Source organism: Stegostoma tigrinum, chromosome 21, assembly GCF_030684315.1.
Source record: "Stegostoma tigrinum isolate sSteTig4 chromosome 21, sSteTig4.hap1, whole genome shotgun sequence".
Lineage (NCBI taxonomy): Eukaryota > Metazoa > Chordata > Chondrichthyes > Orectolobiformes > Stegostomatidae > Stegostoma > Stegostoma tigrinum.
Genome location: NC_081374.1, coordinates 1,907,230 through 1,927,676, shown reverse-complemented (window position 1 = coordinate 1,927,676; position 20,447 = coordinate 1,907,230). Strand labels below are relative to the sequence as shown.

The window sequence follows — 20,447 nt, the reverse complement described above, 5'->3', positions numbered from 1 at the left end:
AGGGGAAAGAATGGAGAGACAGAATTGTAGTGTATGGGGAGAAGTATTGATACACCCACAGACAGACATGCATGTATAAGGTTAGATATCTAACAGATCAAATAAGGGGAGGTGATGGCCTCGTGATGTTATTGTTGGGATGTTATTCTAGAGATGCAGGTAATGTTCTGGGGACCAGGGTTTGCATCCTGCTGTGGTACAGGGTGGAGTTTGAATTCAATAAATATCTGGGATTAAGAATCTAATGATGACCATGAATCTATTGTTGATTGTTGAGAAAAATCCATCTGGTTCACTAATGCCCTGAAGGGAAGGAAACTGCCATCCTTACCTGGTCTGGCCCACATGTGACTTCAGACCCAAGGCAAAATGGTTGACTCTCAACTGCCCTCTGGGCAATTAAAGATGGGCAATAAATGCTTCCTGGCCAGGATTTCCCTTATCCTATGAATGAATAACAAAAAGAAACACACACACACACACACACACACACACACACTCTCACACACAGACATACACACACACACACACACACACACACACACACACACACACACACACACACACTCTGAGATATACGCCTTTCTGAATTATGTATTGAAAATTATTTATTACTCTACATTAAAAGACTAGGACAATTCTTAAACAGTGTGATAAGTTTTTTATTGCATTTTATAATGCCGTTGTCAATAATTAGTACTGAATACATGCAACTAAAACTACTGTACATTTGTTTAATGTCTGCTGTACAGACAGGGAATATCAGGTTACAAATATACCAAAGGTGTTGTTACTGACTGAAAGGGCAGTAACTGTTTGAAGGACGCTTGCCATTTTCCTGCAGGTCACTGACAGGAATGTCATCTTACAAATATGAAGGCAAGCAACAGAGAACGAAAATGAGAGGAAGAGCGAAAGGAAGTGGGAGAGAGAAAGAGAAGGAATGAACCAACAAATGCATTCGATTGAATGGATGGTTGTCGATACACTGAGCTGTAGTTTTATTATTTCTCAGACTACCTTGTAATCAGACAAGATTTAAAAATAAATATATAAAACTGATTTAAATCAGTCTGTTCTTTTCAGCTCATGCTTTTACAACCACAATGAGCTGAAATGCTGGTTCACTCTCACAAATGACACAGTTGACTGAAAGTGACATTAGGTTTTTCCAAACAGTAAACTATGGACAGTGAGAAAACCTGTACAATGCATTTTTAAAAAATATACACCTTGAACCAGGTTTACACTGGATCTCATAGGAGACAGTTGGAGAGTGGGGGAGGCTGACTCATTCGTAAACATTACCACAAGGGGCAAATATTCATCATTTGAAATTTCTTTACATTTTATTTTAAATGAGGGTTCTGGAGAATAGTCACTCTCTAAACAGTTTTGTGTTGTCAGTATTTTCTATTCTTTAGTCAAATTTCCATCATTCCAGGTTTTTTTTGAGGACTGAAGTGAAATCTTTTTGAACTGATTAGTTGAGTTTAACCCTTTGTTTAATTTGGTCAATATTTTAATCATTCAGCCTCCGGTCATGTTCCATGCACTCTTGCGAAAACAACAAGAAGCCAATGGCTTCACCTCCCCAGGTATACCATTCAATTGTTGGAATCCTAGACCAACAAAATACAAGGGAATTGGTGACACAAGGTGCTCACTCCTGGCGGTATCTCCAAAGGTGTGCCATACTTTCGCGAAGTCACAAAAACTCCAGTTTATAATGTTTTCATGTGTAACATTTAGAGAAAATATAAAACATAAAGATGTCCAAGATTCCAGCATCACAAGAAATTTGTCTGAAGGTTTAAGAGAGGTCTGTGTTATGGTAATCCCATGCAGTTAATGGATCGCTGAGAACTTGCCTCCAAATCACAATTTGTGCACTAGGTCAAATGGGACATTTAGCATCTCAGTTTGGACAACATCTGGAATTCCTGGTACGGATTTGTATGTGCTTCTAATCAACCAGTTCAGGGATGTTATTAAACACTGCTGGAGCCAATAGGACTTGAACATACGCCTCCTGGCTCAGAGTTAGGAACTAGCACTGTGCCACAAGAACCCTTGGCTCCCATTTGTACATGCCGTTGGTGCCATCCATCATCTTGGATGAATTGACAAGAAGAATTTTTAAAAATCCGAATGTTCTTCCCAGGTTTGTTTGTGCCTTGGTCATGGGACACTAAAACAAGGAAGCTAAGAAGGGTTAAAAATTCCTTTCTTAATTTTTAGATTTGAATTCTTTGGGTAATAAACACCAATCAACAATTTTGTAGAATGTGATTCTTGGATGAGACAACATCCTCTATAAAGTGTGGGAAACAATAGAAGTGTTTGATTTCAATTTGCCAATTTTGTTCTTCTCCCTTTTCTGATGTCTAAAAACTTTCAGCTGGAGACTGACCAGAGACAGGTTACTGGTTGGTTCCCCCTAAAGCCTTGCTGACAGTGAGTGTTAAGCACTGGTTGAGGATGCAGGCCAGCTTGGCATTTGCTTTGCTAGACAATGCAGCACTTCCCTTTCAGTTGGGAGAGGGTGCAGAAGAATGCTGAAGTCAAATCAAATCAAATCCTTGAGAAAGGATTCTGTCTCTTTGGGGGAATGTATCTCAAACACTGGAGGGTCAATTCCAAAACATGTAAGAAGAACTTAGTCCCTCTGACTTGCAAAATCACAAGGGAAAAAAGGAAGATAAATTTTACTGGGTCAATAAAGTGGGCACTGATACATTGGCAGCAAATTTTGGATCAATTTATAACTCGAACAAATATGTTTCTTATTTTATATCACAGTGACCAGGGCAATTCACCCTCCCCCTCTATTATCACAGCAACCCAATGTACTGACAATCTCTCCCCACCATCAACACTCTCCAGATTCAATGACGCTGTCCACATTTTCAGATCTCATACCTCCTGTTCCTCCATCTCCTTCCCTTCTTTGTCTTTTCATTCATGGCAGTGAGAAAGACTAAGACACCTTCAACAACTTGTAAAGCACACAAGGCAGCTGAGAGGAGTGGAGTGAAATCACAGTCTGTGACATGAGCAAAGGAATCCTGAATTCACTGACTTTGAGATCCCCCATTTCAGTGGTACAACAGAAGGCCCATTTTAATGGGGTTTTATTTCAAACATCACTAGGAAGAGATGAATGCTTGGTGCCCTTAAACATGAAATCAACAATATGCATTTGCACACCTTCTAATTTAAAAATATCGGTGTGAGATTTTGCTTTGGAAATGCATGTATCAGCTGCTTCAGATGAATAATACAAAGAGGTTCTAAAAGAGAGATGGTGAGTATTTGAAGCTAATGTTTGAACACACAGGGAATATCACTCCTATTATTTAATTTTTGGTCCTATTTATCATCTTTTTTTTAAAAAATGCTTTTCTTTGAGGTAAAACACTTGATGAATACCGGAATAATTAAAAAAAATTAAAAACTTCATATTTGCGAGAATTAACCTAACACACTGAATAGGGAAGTATCAAAATTATTCTAAGATAAATATACAAACATTACCTAAACCACTTATTTTTAAACCTACGTATTTTTTCCCCCAAAAGTTAATAACATCAACTCAGATGCCATATGATTTAACAAAGCAGTCAAAATGAAAGATTAAACTATCCATCTATATAACCTGCCACAAGTTAGGCTAGAAAGGAAGGACACTGACAGCAGAGTAAGCAAATCTAAAATCAAAACCAGAGCTTAAAGCCATACAATACTTAAACAATTGGAGGAACAATTAGGTTTTTGGGAGCAAGCAACTTACAGAATATACATCCATACATAAAATATCGCAAAAAACAACTCTCTGTTTTTCCTTAATCTCTGTTCTGTCTAGGCAACTAATATTCATATTATGCACTTTTAAAACTTTTTTTTCGCTTTTTTTATTACAGATGTGTCTTAAAGCATTCTTTCTTTATTTGTTTGACGAAAGTTCTGTCATTGAGGTCTCCAGATCCTTCCTTTGTAATGTGGAAGAAAACGAAAATAAAGAATTTATTTTTTCAAAACCCCAAAACAAAAATCCATGTGTCACTGCTGGGTTTGTGGAGTGATTAACTTCAAGTGCTCATTAAATCAAGCTAGTTTTCTATCTTCGCCCAGCTCCACAGAAAAGTGTAGCATGGGGTTAGATACAGAGTAAAGCTGCTTCCACACTGTCCCCATCAAACACTCCCAGGTCAGGGGCAGCACGGAGTTAGATACAGAGTAAAGGTGTTAGTGCCCTGAAATTGTATTAACTCCTGCAGGGTAATGCCTTTCCAAATGACATTATCACTTCCCACGACAACCTCTCCTCTGATCTTCTCTGAATCTGCTTGTGTTGGATTCCTAGTTTATTGGAGATCTCTGTTCAAATACAGGCAATGTTACAATGCCTCGCTCTTTCTCTAACTAGAGTACACTGTGTTATAACGATAGCACTACGGCCACATTAGTAAAAGTTTGAAGTTTAAAAATAGCCAAGAGAACTTGTTGGAATAGTTCATTCAAACCCAGCAGTGAAAAAGATTCTCCTTCAGCTCTGAGTCTGCTCCAGCAGAGAGCTAGTTAGCTGCTCAAACAATGTTCCGTGCATCATTGTATGTCATTAAACTCACATCTTCGCCCTGTATGGATTCTGCTCAAAAACGCAACAGAACAAAATTCACAAGTCATTATTCGTACAGTGGAGGAAGTTAAGATTCATTTTAAATAAGCACAGAGTTAAAACAGAGATACAATATTAAAGTGATCGCCTTTTCCCCAAGTTAGGGTCTGACTTATACCGGCAAGTGTATCATGTCCTTCAGTAAAATTCTCACCATCATGAATGTTTCTTTTTAGCTGAGGTACATGCTCATGATAATATGTTATTTCATGGACCATCAGTCTATAATCCATCCCAAGGGACATACTACCCCCATAAGTGCAGGAGGAGAGGATGGGCATAAAATACATTCACCGTGTTCCAGTATGTGGCAGATCAGATGATCTAACAACAGTTTAAAAGATTACAAACACTGAACCAGCTCCTAATTCAGGATGATGTATTTGCACAGCAGAATAGCTTTGTTCCTCAGTCCCTTTCTGTTTGCCTTTCCATAAGCTAAAGCTGAAATTCTCAATTCCCAATATGCCCACGCCAGAACAGTAAATGCTAAAGGGTGGAAGTAAACTCAAGTCAGTACAAAACAACTGGCCCAGCACAACATTCCTTCAAAATCTCAAGAGGAACATTAAAGATACAACATCAACTCATTTCAAGGTAAGATAAAGACAAGCAATAGGTAACTGGAAGCAATACTCCTGTCCTCATGTACCTTAACTATCCTTGTGTGCTCTAACTTTGCCTCATGTACACTCACTATTCTACAGTACACTCACTATCTTTAAGGCTTGCACTATCTTCCTTACTATCCCTGTATGCCTCCACTATCCTCCTGCACTCTCACCGTCCCTATGTGCTCTCCCTGTCCTTATCAATACTTTCCAAGTCTACATGTCGGAAGTCCGAGGTATGTTGAGACCCTCCTGAGGGCCTTGATCATTTCCAACTCCTGTTCAAGCCATTTTACACATTTTTTTTGAAAGTTCACATCTTAAAGCTAATGTTCTTGACCTTAAGAATAATGAAACACATAACAGATGGGGCATCAGGTTGTTGCAAGTAATTCCTGATCCTTGAAGGTTCCTTGTATTTGGTGCTTTCAAAACATTCGGTGAATTTTAATAAACTCTGATGTCTTCTTTGGATTTTTGGTTACATGCCCTAAGTATGTGTGAGGTTGTGGTTATTTTACAGAAAACATATTCAATCTTACTCCTAATTGCAACAAAATTAAATATCCTGGTTTCAAATCTCAAGGAGGTAGTAATACTGAGTTTTGCAGTGTTTCTGCATGAAATGTTTTGGAAGGCTAAATGGCGCTAACACCGCTTTCATGATCTGAGCCAGTAATCTGTAGACGTACAATTCCCAACTTCTGAGCTTTGGAGAGAATGGATGGTCAAACAAGCTCATTGGAACAATGACTGAACTTTACAGGATTAAAGAAGGAAGAATTTGGAAGAAAAAATTCTAGACGGAGGTTTAAAAGAATAGAGAGTAAGGACAAGAGACTAAGACAGAGAAATGGACGTGTCTATAAAGGCAGAAAGTTAAAAACATATGGAGGGAAAGGCCAATGAAACGTAACTAGAACTGGAGACTCCTCATGAAGAACTAACACACGCTAGCAGTGAGATAAAAAGCCCCTGCAAATTTCTTCGATTCTACATACATTTAATCAGTTTACATTTTTAGAATATTCAAAACTAAAGACCAAGCCCAATCAGGACTAAATGTGATTAGCTTTTAACTTTTCACCACATGGTGAAAATGAAATTTTGGAACAGCCATCCCTTGAGTGCATCCCTTAGGAGAACTGCCTCATTTGTGCATCCTACCAGTTTGAAAGGGAATGTAAACTGGCCAGTTTCTATAATGGAAAGTTGTTAATAATTGCCAGTCTTTTATCTGGGTTGTCAGTGATCCAATTTATACATTGGCTTGTGGTCTGTTAATTCAGGGATAATGGAATCACTAATTTGGTCAGTAGTTGGAATCAGTGATTAGTTGTTTACAAGTTGGCTGAGTTCATGTTCTGACCCACACATAAGCCATGGAACAGGGTGCTGAGGGTGCATCAATAGGAGGAACAAAAGTATTTGCAGAGAGAAAAACAAGATAAAGTGAATCTTTTGGTAGAAACAAGTTCTATTACATTTATGGTGCAAAACATTCAGTTTATAATGATTATGAAACACAGAGCATGATATATATAGCTAGACGCTAGTAAAGTGGTCATTTCACTGACCACTTCTCAATAGGCCAATAAACAATCCCCCGATTCAGATTACAACTCAGTCTGAAACAATGAAATTTAGTTAAAAGAAAGAGAACATGTTTAAGTGATCATTCATAAGCATGAGAATGGATCTTCATTCCACAGTTAAATGTGGAGCTGTGTAGCATTGACTTTGACCTAATGATAAGAAGTTAGAAAACTGATGTAGCAGCTTATTCCAAGAAATCTCTACTTTAAACTCTAACGTTTCACCTATGGCCGTAAGTTGTTACCGTAGACAGCTCCATGACCTTGGCAATATACTCTCTCACTGCAATGACCAGGAGACACATGGAGAAATTGTCAAAGGAAGTATAGTCATTGACAGACACCAAAACTCATTCTGGGAATGCAGGGGAGTCGGTGTAAAGACCAAACTCAAAGACTATCGAGAAATCGCCTTGCCCGATCTGCTCCCCAACCATGTGAGCCTTGGACTGGGTACCCGTATCACACCAAGAAGATCCAACCCTTCCTCTTGAGCTGCCTTCAAAAGTTGTGAAGCTGAGATGGCAGGAGACAATTCCTGACCCTGAGCTGGATATCAAACATCCACACTGTACCGAGACAGCGAGAACTGAGCTGCACTGGTCACATAGCCACAGTGCCTGACATTGAATGACCAAAGCAAATCTTTACAGAGATGTTGGGTCTGGGTGGTCAAACAAAGTGTCACAAGGGCCCTCGGAAGGTTTTTCTGAGGAGATTTGATTTTGAGTCCTGGGTGAAACTTGCTCAGGGTCACTGACCTGGGCACAGCCGCTTCAAAAACAGTGCAGCCTGCCTGGAAAGCAACAGGATAGCAGAGGCAGAGAGAAAATGTGAGGAGGAGGAATCCCAAGTCAGTAACAGCCAAAATTCAGTAACCTGCAGTGTCCTGCTCTACATACTCAACAGAACCCACCAATCAACAGGGATGGCAAATATGGGCACATCACCTGGAAAGATGAACATGGAATATAGGGGTCTGTGCGTATGTTTCTTGATGTGAATCTTGAAAACTCATTGCAGGCAGATTGTAAAATGGGTGACAGTGACCATCTACAAGGCATGGCCCAGGAGTGTGATGGAATACTCCCCACTTGCCTCGATGAGTATCACTCCAACAACACTCCAAGAACAATCCAGGAGAAAGCAATTCACTTGATTGCAACGCATCCACTCCCTCCACTGCTGGCCCTCAGTAGCAGCAGTGTGTACTATATACAGGATACACTGCAGAAATTCACCAAGATTCCTTAGATTGTACCATCCTTACCCATAACCACAACCTCCCTGTAGGTCAATGACTGGATAGATGGAAACACCACCATCAGCATCTTCTCCAGGATAATTAGGGATGGGTGATAAATTGCCAGCCTAGTCAGCGATGCCCACATTCCATGGAAGAAAGGGTACTTAACACTGGAGAGAAAATGATTCCCTTCTTTTTTCTCTCTTTCCCACCCAAATAGTTTTGAAACAAATGTCCAATATCTGCATACCTGAGGATTGGTGCTTCTTAGAATGGTTATTTTTCTGACCCCAGATTTACAAAAATCTGCCCATTTTAGGTTTCCAATTTCTCTCAAAGAATGAGTTTTCAAAAAAGTTATACGCCAAAAGCACAATAAATAATAAAATGTTTAAACTTTGGCACAGTATCAGAACTTAGTCCGATACAGAAAATTTAAGCTCAATTTTTGAATAAATTAAGAGTGATTCTATTTTTGAATTTATTGTTTCTTATTAACAAGTTTCAAAACTTTGCTGGCTTCTAATCAAGGACCAAAGAAACACATTCCTTTTTGTTTCAGTCATGGTCACTAGCTCACTTTGCAGATCAGACACTATGTGTTCTGAATTTTGCAATGTGGAAATTTCTTAGTTGATACTGTCACCTCTTTCAGAGGGGTTTATGCTCATATGATCTTAGCTTTGCACCATTTGTTTTGAAGAGTTTGGCGATAGCTGTTGGATTAGCCTGAGTTTCAGACATTGTCGTTCACTTCAGCTCAACAGAAAAGTGAGCTGGAATTTTGTGAAGCTTTTGCTGTTGATCAGCCCCAACACAGGAGAGGACTTAGGCTACCAGACACCTTTACCATATTAAAAAAAAATTATCTTTGGTTACTTGCAAAATGAAATAGTAAAAATAGAAAAGATTCAAATGAACCACTTTATAACTTGTCGCTGAGAGTGGGAGTGGGAGTGCCAGAGACCCGGAGGAGATGTTTAATCTGAGACATTGAATTGGACACTAATTGCCTTCCTATGTTAATCACTGTCCAATTCTACGTTACACCCATTTAATGGACTACACAAGCAGGTCAGATAATAATACAGGCCACCAATCAGACCCACACTAGGTTCAGTGAAAATGACCCACCCCTTCACCCGCACACTCAGTATTTCTGTGAATTTGGGAATGACATCTTGTTTTACACAAAACCCGAAACCTGGAATTAAGCAGCAAATGGCAGAACAATCTCGAGGGGCTGAATGGCCTCCTCCTGTTTCTATTTTCTAATAATAGGATAAATTCAGCAAACAGTGGTGCAGTGTTCCAAGGGGTGATTAGTTCAATACGAAACCAACATTTCAGTCTTGCCTCACCACAAAGTACTCCCATCAAGTCTGGAACATAGACTCATGAATACATCTTTCGTGCTATAACAAGCTCTGAATGTCCCATACCCAGAGCTGAACACATTACAATCCAGGGAATCAATATTGAGACCTTGCACTAGTGTGAAACCATTCAAACTGCACCAGGAGATTCCTACTCCCAATCATCTTCCAGTTTTCTGAATAATCACAGATAATTCAGAATTAGAAAACTAAAAGTAAGAATTAACTGAGAGCATGTTGAAACTGGTGCTGACATTCATTGATGTTTACAGAGAGAATTATCAAGTGGATTGTAAAACTAATGTTCAATTTAGTGCTGTGGATTTACCACTGGCTCTGTTAGATTTAAACCCTCAAAATCTTTAAATATTAAAGGACAATACAGAGAAACTTGGAATTCTCTAAATGAGAACAAACAAGAGGTCAGGATACTTGCAGGATTCCTGAAGTTTTCGAAATTTTTTTTGGAAAGTTCAATGCCAGACAAAAAAAATCAAGGTATTTTAACATGTGAGCCAGGTTAGTTACAATCTTTTGGTTTTCAGGATTATGAAGGCTTGAGATGTGTAATATATCAGGTTTGATAATTAATTAGTGGTCATTACATTATTCATGACTCCACTTTCAATGATATAAATGACCTTTTTCACTCAGTGATCATAATGGTGTTGTCGTGGAAACTCTAATGCCTCATAATATTTCAATTTTTCCCTCCTTGTTTCAAAATGTCATCGAAACAATTAATCTTTAACTGCCTGCACCTGAGGAAAAAGAATCACAAGATGTATAACTCATACGTCCAGAGTGTTACTGGATCTCATACGCCTAGGGATCTCCAACTGGTGATCCGTGGCTCCTATTTAGACTGGAGTCTCATTAATCTGGATCCCTGAGTCTTTATAACTCTGCACTGGTTATGTTCCTAATTCTTTTTTTCCTGCTTAGATTTTCTGGGGTTGATTTGGAAGATAGGGACAGCTTGATCTTAGTGTTGTCCCATTACTGGTGGAGAAATCTGATTCTGTTCTGTTTGGGTCTGTTAGCATCAGCAGTTGGAGATTTCTGCAAATTAAAAGGAGCAGATTTGATTCTGGGAATCATCCCTTACTTTCAAGCGTCTGCACTACCCCCATTGGAATGGACCACTTGGGTGTCTCCTCCATATAAGAGCATCAAGTACTTTGTTACATTTCTCCCTTTTTCTACTTTTCCACTGCATCTCCACCAACAGGTTTCTTGAAACGATGCCTGGCAAAGACCTACCACAACATCTCACCAGGACTCCACTTGAAGCACCTGGTCACCCTGCATTCATTGATGGTAGGTTATGGCTCAAATAAGCACTTACGGAGTACAAGTGAATCAATGATCAGTCAACAAGCCTCTTATTCACTGCAGTCACTGAAGTGAACTGTGTGAATTCAGAATGTAGTCATTAGGGCTTTATGACTGTAATGCAGAAAGCACAGCATGATTTGATGAACATTGAGGCAATTTCCTGCTTATGTGCCATACGACTGATCACAGGAATAACCCAGTGAACTTACTAATGTTAGCCAGAACAGACGCATGGAGAAGGGAGTGGGGACTGACTGTTGTGGTCACAGTGTGAAACTGCATTGAAATAAAGAGGCTGTATCCAGTGATCAGGACTAAACTTTCTGGGTTAGTCAGCTCAGAAACTGGTAACACTAATGCTCAATACAATACACGTGCCAAGCAGTAACTCCTCTCTTTCCCTTTTTTCGATATTTAGTTGTCATCTCTTTCTTTATCATTTTAATTCCTTTCTTAAATGAACTCAAGATGCAGAGAGTGCTATGGTGAATTTTCTGACAATTAGTCGTCAGAACACTTGTAGTCTTTCATTGACAGATGAAACTTCAGACCAATTATTGTTTTGTTTTGGTTGCTTTCCTGTGAAGATTTCTCACAAGGCTGATCATTTCCCACAAAGCCCACAGCCAGGAACCCTCTTAGACTCAGATCAGGAAATCAACCCTTTGCACCTGAGTTGCCATTGGTTCCTTCTAGTTTCAGTGGGAAAATGTCTGTTCCCCAAAATCATTTTGCTGCTTTCTCTTACTCAGTGAAGATGGCAGAGCCAAATACCAGTTCTAGCAATGTCCCATAGTGAAATGGACCAGTGGAGCTGAGGTTCCTGGGTGAGGGGCATGTGTTGTATGAGGACCATCCACACAGTCCACAAGCCACAGGCCACAAGGATACAGGGGGTGATTTATGGCCCAGACGGTTGTAGATTACAGACACCCTAACTATTTTAACTGGACAGCATGGTTTGAGGATTAGTTTCAGCATAATGGTAGCAATGGAAAACTACATTTTTGGTCTTACACGTGGGCAGATTATTTTGAAGAAACCCTGTGCTCAGTCTTCTTGAACAAGTGGATCACTCATGTATATCCTCCTAATGGGGGAGATCTCCATCACAGAGCTCTAGCCTTGTCTTGAGTCTGTTTCCTTGGTCCTTGTCCCAATCCCTTTTTCCAATCTTTATGCCCAGGCCCAGGAAATGGGGACAAAACTCTACAGGGATTTACCAACAAGAACCGTTTTCCTCACTGACTTATTCCTAATCACAACATGGCCTGCATGATAAATATACCTCATGGAGTTTGAACAACATTATCATAGAGAAACACTGTAACACATGAAATGTTGAAGCCTGAAATTGCACTGTGTGTACACTAATTAAAAAAAAACATAATTTCAAAGCAATGAAAGAATGAGTGAAGGGCAGAATATAACATCACAGTCCGGCTCCAGTAGGAAACCTCAAAATCTCTAAGTTGTTTTGTCAAAATCCTTTCAGTGACAAATTCTCTCTCCCTGGATCTCATATCATTTTTTTCCTCAGGCTACATGAAAACTTGTCACAAAGAAACTGAAAGCTGGCCTTGTGTTACCCATCCTGCTCCCACCATCCTCCACACTCCACAGCCCACTCTCATAGAATCGGAGAAATTTATAGCACAGAAAGAGACCATTTGCGCATCCTTTTCTCTACCTGTGCTCTCCCCTGCCAGCCAATACCCTCCTGCTCTCTGCTTTCCCCTCTGTTCTTGCCTAGGCCCTCTCTCCCTCTGTCCCAGAAGTCTACAGGTGTTGCCGACTTGGTGGAATTTTTCTCAAATATCCATTGGCCACAGGTGAATCTCTACAGTGAGTGCCGATACTAGGAGTCGGTGAGAAGTGAAGAAAAGTAGCAATCCTCGATTCTCCCCAAGCAGGCACAAGAGTTTTCTGGGACAAAGGAAAGTCTCGGTCACTTTGGATAGATGGCTGACCAACGCAGCCCAAAACAGAACCAACAGGAAATATTCTGTTTTCCATTTCACAATTCACATTTCTTTAAAAGTATATCAATGCACTATTCTTCAACGTTGATGAGCTAGCTTTATAAAATGTTCCTCTGCTGCCTGCAAGAATCGAACACCTGACTACCTGGCTCTCTAACCATTGTCTCCGCAGTTGTACCTTTGATTAGGTCTCCGTCAACAGTATTTAATCTTTAGTCTTTTGCAAAGCAATGCTCACGTGAGAAAGATTTAAAAAGTTGGCCCTTTCCTTTCCCATCCCAGTTCCACCCTGCCGCCCCCATCCCCATTCCCCTGTCCCAGATATGAACACAAAAATTAAAATAGCAGTGAGAGTTTAAAGACAAGTTAACACTGTCATAGATCGATCTTTCATCTGGATTTCCTCAGATGTCAATGCCTGTGAGACGGATCTGATATCCCAGAAACAGTTCCACAGTTGCTCTCTGTTTGAATACAATGTGCCTGTTGAGCTATCTACAGCATTGGATAGAAAAAAATTCAAATTGAGGTACCTTTAAAGCAGGTTGTAAAAGTCTGTTTGGGGCCCTAGCAGTGAATACATACTTATTCACATTGCAGCTGTGTGTGAATACCTGGCAGTCCAGAAGACTAATAACCATCTCTGTTTTAGCGACAAAACATTTGGGAAGAAAGTTAATAAAATGGTCACCAGTCTTGCTTTGATAAGTTGGAGTCATTTTCGCTAAACCAAAAAAATTGGTTGCGTCCATGCTCCATTGTTAATGGCTAATTAAAGCTGCCATTAGAGTCTTCAAGTATCTGTTGATATTTGAGGGAACGTGCTCCTTGCTTTGATCTCTCGGTCCTAGGTGAGTTAGCGCAGGAGATGCTGTTCTGATGAATGTGCAGGTTATGAGGTCTGACCCTGTTTTTTTGTTTTTTTTTAATAAGTTGAAGTGCTTGAGTTCCATTTTATTCCAATTCCTCAGCTGTTAGCTCCTCCTCCATCTCTCTCGCATCCTGCATTTCCGAATTCACATTGGCTGTTGCAATGATCGAGACAGATGGATCGTCTTCCTCCAACTCTGCAGGCTCCTCCTTGATGTGGACCTGGTGCCTGGGTTAAGATTGATAAGCATTTTGATAGTCAATGAAGGACTACAGAATACTCCCACCTTTATATGCTGTTTAATGGCTGTTCCATTAATTTCCAACTCGATAATGGGGGCATTGAGCTGATACAATCAGTACATACATCAGTGAGTCATCATCAGTGAAAGGACCCAAGGTATAAGTCTTAACCACATCTGCAGTGTGGACCGTGGTGCATCAGGCAAGCAAACAGAGACACCTTCCAGGAATCCATTCCCTAGTGTCTTTGATAAAACACGTCACTCCCATCAACTATCTACATTTTTATTTTCATTCAGTTGGTTAGGGTGTCACTGACCAGACCTCTCCTAATTAGCTTGGAGGTGACGGCAGTGAGCTGCCTTCTTGACCCACTGCAGAACATTTAGTGTAGGGTCACCCACAATGCCCTCAGTGCGGGAATTCAAGGCTTTGCACCCAAGGAATGCTGACATATTTCCAAATGAGGGAAACTTGCAGGAGGTGGTGTGCCCATGTATCTGCTGCCCTTGACCTAGATGGTGGTGGCCATGGGTTTGGAAGGAGTCTCGTGGAGTTGTTTAGACTCACATATGAAGAACAGTGAGAAGGGTGAGACACTGGGCTATAGCAGATTGTTGCTGACTCTGCTGTGACGACATTGTTCTGCGGGTCAAATTAGCTTCAGGGGGACAGTGGAGAAGAACAGGTGATGAACAGACTCTAGAATATGGAAAATCTGTATTTGTAAAGCTATTGAGGTGATTTGGCTGTTGTAAGGTGTTACATACTGCATTAACCCTTGGAAAACTGCAATTCAGTTTAAAGTTAGATGCTTGGGACCTTATCACTCAATAAATATCCCTCAGGTGGGTCAGGGACAAGTGTACTTCTTGTGTCAGTTGATAGATACTGATTGTCTAATCAATAATATGCTTCACACCTTTTAAGGAAATATCCAGTCACTACCCACAAGCGAAACCAGGTGATATGATCATTATTACAGTAATAGTGAACACCAATCACTCAATGCACATGTACATTCTCCCTTATCATCAGATGTTTCCCCGAGTGGGAATCCTGCCTTAATGCTCACATTACTCTCAGCTCAACCTCTCACCTGTTTGTTTATTGTGAAAATCAGTCCCAATCATTGCCAAACATTCCCAGTTCGGGTACAGGAACACTAGACACAGGGAGAAGCTCCCATTACTACAGCAGACTTCAGACAAAGATCAGCTGCTGTGAAAGTGTGACATTGTTCCCATTACACGCTCTGACTCACTTCCCAGCGTGGTGTTGAACTTGGGCAGTTTGGTGCTATCAGGCTCCCTGTAGGAAGTGGGTGCGAATGCTGCAATCTTGCTGCTAGCTTGCTGGCTAATGAAGGAGCCACTCAGTATTTCACACTCTGAATCCAAAATGTTCACCCATCACCTGCCGCGCTCACTCACCAACATTTGCTCCTGGCCTGATAAACACCCAGTTTTGAAACTCTAATCCCTTTCTCCAAGACTCTCCGTGCACTCACCCCCTCCACATCATTGTAACCCAGCCACAGTGTCCAAATGGAAAGGTGGTAGTGAAACGGTGACAGCACCAGACTAGTATTGCAATGGCCCAAGCTTAATGTGCTTGCATTATGGGTTCAATCTCCAACAATGATGAGATCCAAATACATTCAAAATCTGGAATTAAAAACCATCATGCAGATTTAACCAATTGCTGCAAAAGCCCACCTGGATCGTTAATGCCTTTAGGGATGGAGAAACTGCCATCCATACCTGGTCTGGCCTACAGGTGACTCCAGACCCAATAGCAATGTGGTTGGCTCTGAACTGCCCTCTGAAATAATCTAGGAGGCCACTTCTCTCAGGGGCAGTTAGGCGTGGACAGTAAAAGCTGGTAAAGTCAGGAATACCAAATCCATAAGTAAACCAGACCTTCTGTGTTCCTCCAATACTGGGATCTAGCACATCCACAATTTTAATTGGCTACAATTGACAGCTGGCTGGTATCCTGAATTTTCATCCTGAAACATTCTGCCCTCCAACTCTCAATTCTCCTTTTTAAAAGGGTTTCTTAAAATCCCACATTTTAAAGGTTTTTTTGGTATTCTTTGCCGATGTTTGAACTCAATCTATTTTGAACTCCTGTGATGCATCTTGGCACATTTCCCCACATGGAAGGCACTGTTAGAAAGGAAGCTGTTGTTGTGCCTGACCCATGAGCCCTGCCCCTGGTCTCTCACCACCATCCTGGAGTTGGCTCATACCCGTGCTGTTGAGGGGAGAGTCCAGGACTGCTGCTCCCATTACTGTTCACTTGCTCCACAGTGCTGCTGACATCATCGTGAGCTACATGCATCAAGCTGCTACCTGATGGGTTCATTAAGCTCGGACTGTTGAGTAGCTGCATGTTGCTTTCAGCCAAAGCTGCCTGGAGAAGAGGGGAAGAAGGTGTGAGACCAGTTAATGTACTGAAAGGCCATTTCTTTCAGAATGTCTCTGCCCAGAGAATAGTGAGAATATGGAACTCACTGTCAAAGGAAGTGAACAGTGACAGTGGAGTTGAAGAGAGAATGGATTATGAGGGAGATGGGAACAAAGGATATGCTGATTGAGTGAGATGAAAGGGGCCTTTGATGGCACAGTGGTAGTGCCCTTACCCATGAGCCAAAGGGCCTGAGTTCGAGCCCTACTTGTTCCAGAGGTGTCTGGTGACATCGCTGAGCAGGTTAATTGGAAAAATAGGAAAAGTGAGATGAAGCTCGGTCAGATGAGGCTACACAGATAATTAATACCAGCAGAGATTAATTGGGTCTGTTTCTCTACTGGACAGTCTCGATAATTCTACTTAAAGAACATGGGTGTGTCAAGATACTGAAGGATCTGGTGATGAAAGCCCCAGTTTAGACTCTTGCTCAGGGAACTTTCTCCCCACTCAGGGGCTGCTATTGCTGGCCATGGTATTCTAGGCTAATCAACGTTAGAAATAAACCAGCCAGTGTTCAGCTCCTGATCACTTCCCAGCAGCTCCTCCTGTTGTTGGTGTCTGGAAGGACAACTAGGTTCTTGGTGGTCTTGCTTAAAATCACATTGGCAGTGACACAGGAGCTCTCCATCCCTCCCAAACTGTGGGATTGATCCTTAGCTCCCTTTAGTTTCTCTTTCTCCATTCTCCCTTACCACAACACCTTTTAAAAGCGCAGTGTCAGTTTCTACATATACACTGATGAAATGCTTAGCACCAGTTCTATATGTCTGCTTTCCTGATGGTCAGTAAGCAGTGAGAAGAACATTAGGTTTGGTCCTTGTTGTGACCTTTGTCTGAGGCACAGATTCCATCTGTCTCCCTAGAAACTGTCTGAGGGCCATCATGCTGATTGCAGCCAGAGCTTCCAATGGTCCAGAGCCACCCTGCATCAGCTAACCTGGTGCTAAAACTCTTATCGATGACGCTTCTCTTAAGGCTCAACAAGCTGATCTCACGATCTTCCCCCGACTGAAATATCTCTGCTGCCTGTGTCTGAATTTGCACCAAGTCTCATTAACCCATCACCAACTGACCTTAATGATTTACAGTCACACCCAGTCTCTCCCCACCGCACCCTCTGTTAGCCTGCTCCATTCCGTGATCTTCACATTCCCAATTATGGGATCTACCCACTCCCAATTTTAAAGATATCACCATTGGTGACTGCACCTATGTTCTAAAATTCTCTCTCTGAACCTTTCTCTGTCTCCCTGATAAGATGCTCCTTAATGCTCTTGACTAAGTCTTTGGTCACCTGTCCTAATACCTTATGTGGTTTGGAGTTCTGTCACTGCCCTTACTAAGCACTATAGATTCACAACTCAAACTGGAGCTCATCCCAGGAAATCTCACTGCCCAGTGCACAGGGCACCCTTAAACTGAGCAGTTACTCTGGCACCTTCCAGTGGCAATGCTTGGTATTACAGACTTATTAGAAAATACAATTATTAAAGTTCGATAATGTGGAAAACTATTCCAAACTTTTCGATCCACTGTTGTACCGGATTACCTGTAAAGCTGGTTATGGATTCAGTGATGTGGCCTTTTAAGCTTACTCCAGCTAGGGAGTAATTGTCCCAACATTTGTCCTTCAAACTATTAAAAAGGGGGCTGAGGTGAAACATTCTGATAAATCCGTTCTTGATTGAGTAACTGGGTTCTTATTTTAATGCAGTCAATGAACTAACTTACTTTTACAGTGTAAAACATTGAGAGGGGAACAGATTCTAAACCTGGGTGGGGGAAGGGGATTTGAAATTCCCTATCAACCTTCATGAAACTCACATGGTTTGCCTGAATAAAATGTTACTCTTTGTTGTTAAGGCTGCAACTCATGAGTTAGGAATAGTTTGTCCCAGAGCTAAAGAGGCCTACATGGCCCCAGGAAACAAATCCAGAAGGTGTTTCAACTGAAGTGCCTGCTCACTCCAGACGTAGAAGGTGGATTTTCATGCACATTTGCAAAATCTGTAACGTATCAGCCTTAAATGGAGAGGCTTGGAAGTACCTGAACTGTTAAATATCATCTGGATTATTTTAGTGAGTCCAGAGAGTCTCAAAAGCTTTAATATTGCGAGGCAATAATCTTCAGTCTGCAACTCTGTCTCAATCACACTCTCTGTCTGTATCAATTCCCCACTTGTCTATTTCATTCTCTATCTGTTTCTGTCTCTATCTATTCCTATTTGTCGGCTCTCTTTATTTATATTTCTTTCCTTTTGAGTTTCCCCTTCTCTTCCCTCCTTTTCTTTCCCTCTGTTCATCTCTATCTGTCCGTGTTTTTCAGTCAATCTCTGTCTCTGCCCATCTCCCTGTACTTGTCTGTTGCTCTGTTTCTCTCTCATCCTTTACTCTGTCACTCTGTCTTCATTACCATCCTCCACACTCAGGTTCTCCAATCGACAAAAAGAGCAAAATGATCTTTAAAAGTTAAACAAGCATAAACTATAACAGCATGAAATGACACTGAAGATGTGAGTCTTTATTTCAGCTCAAACATAACACTTGAAGGAGTGATCGTCCGATCATGAAGTCATTTTTCACCAGATACTGATCACAGTCCCTGTGTGAGACAGCATGGCACTGATTTTGAAGGCATCAATAGAGAATGGGTTTGAGCTCTACTTCCTCTGTTACTGATTATCCACAGCTTGCTGGGTTCCTCTGTGCTGCACAGGCAACACAAAACTTACCCACCGAAACCTTTCACTTCCAAATAAACACCCTTTCTAATATCAGATTATTTACTGAGAGAGCTGACTGCACTCCCATGTACAGCACTCCCTCACCGATGAACAAGGATTGATGAAACTGTTCCCTGAGACATCGCCTCATTCTCTATTCAATCACCCCCCATTCTACTACATCCTCTGTTAAAGTTCCTGTTCACACGCCCGCTTCTGGGAAGCCCTGTGTGTGAACAAACATCTGGGATGACCACATCAATGTCCAGTGATGCCTCCCATGACTGAATGTACTCCCTGTGCAGTTTCAGGAGTTGGGCTATCAACAGAGGCTGTACAACAACAGCCTGCAACATTTTAGCTCCTTTAGTGCTTCATATGAGCGTAACAAAATAAAATTTGGCATTGACTCAACTGAGAGAGGACAGTTGACTGAGATATCAGTATCTTAAAGATATAAGCATCTTAAAGGACAAGAAACAGAGAGGTGCTAGGTTTGTGGAGTGGATTTCAGAACTCAGGATTCATGCAGCTGAAAATGGCTGTGAATGACAGAACAGAGGGAATTAGGGACACTCAAACAGCTGGAATTGGAGGAATACAGAGGTTGTGGGGCTCCTGGAATTTTTGGTGATTGGGAGGGATGAAGTGTTAGGAGGGTTTTTACCACAAGGAGCAGTATTTTAAGAATGACTCTATTTTCTCTTAAAGTGCATTGTCTCCATTTTTGTTTCGCCTCTCCTGAAGTGCAAATGCTCTCTGGAATTTGACATAATTCTCTGAATCCAGATGCAGCATATATATGGCTAGTCGATTAAGGGAAAAATCACAGCTAGACATCATTAAGTCTGCACAAACTCAACTCACACACATGCACGCTCATTCACACACTCACATTCATACTCATACTCATAACACATATGTTTACTCACACATACACACACTCCCACAGTTACATACACTCACAAACACACATATTGACGCTCCCTTGCCTACACATTCCCACACTTAGATATGCCCACACACATACACGCGTTCAAAACATACATATGCATTCCCTTGCACATGTATTCCCACATCTACAAATTTACACACTCTCTCTCTCACACACACACACACACACACACACACACACACACACACACACACATTAATTCACAGAGAGGAGCAGGATCAATTTCAATGTATTCTCTCCTCTATTCTAGGAATCTGAGGTGAACAGTCCGTTCCTCAGTGAGTCCAAGTTGCAGCCAGTCCTCCTGAATAAGGGCTGACAGCTCTATATCAGGGTGTCTCTGCTATTGAAG

The 20,447-nt window shown here is 41.2% G+C and overlaps 1 protein-coding gene across 4 annotated transcripts in view; it reads right to left on the bottom strand.

The window, feature by feature from the left end:
- Window positions 1-641: 641 nt before the first annotated feature.
- foxp4 (forkhead box P4) overlaps window positions 642-20,447 on the bottom strand; it is a 441,139-nt gene continuing 421,333 nt past the window's right edge. For all 4 annotated transcript variants that reach the window (XM_059653290.1, XM_059653292.1, XM_059653291.1 and 1 more), the window contains 2 exons: window positions 16,197-16,360; window positions 642-13,928 (listed from right to left, as the gene is read on the bottom strand). In XM_059653290.1, the coding sequence (XP_059509273.1) occupies window positions 13,784-13,928; window positions 16,197-16,360 (309 nt within the window). In that variant the 3' untranslated portion in view covers window positions 642-13,783. The remainder of the gene's footprint in view (window positions 13,929-16,196; window positions 16,361-20,447) is intronic.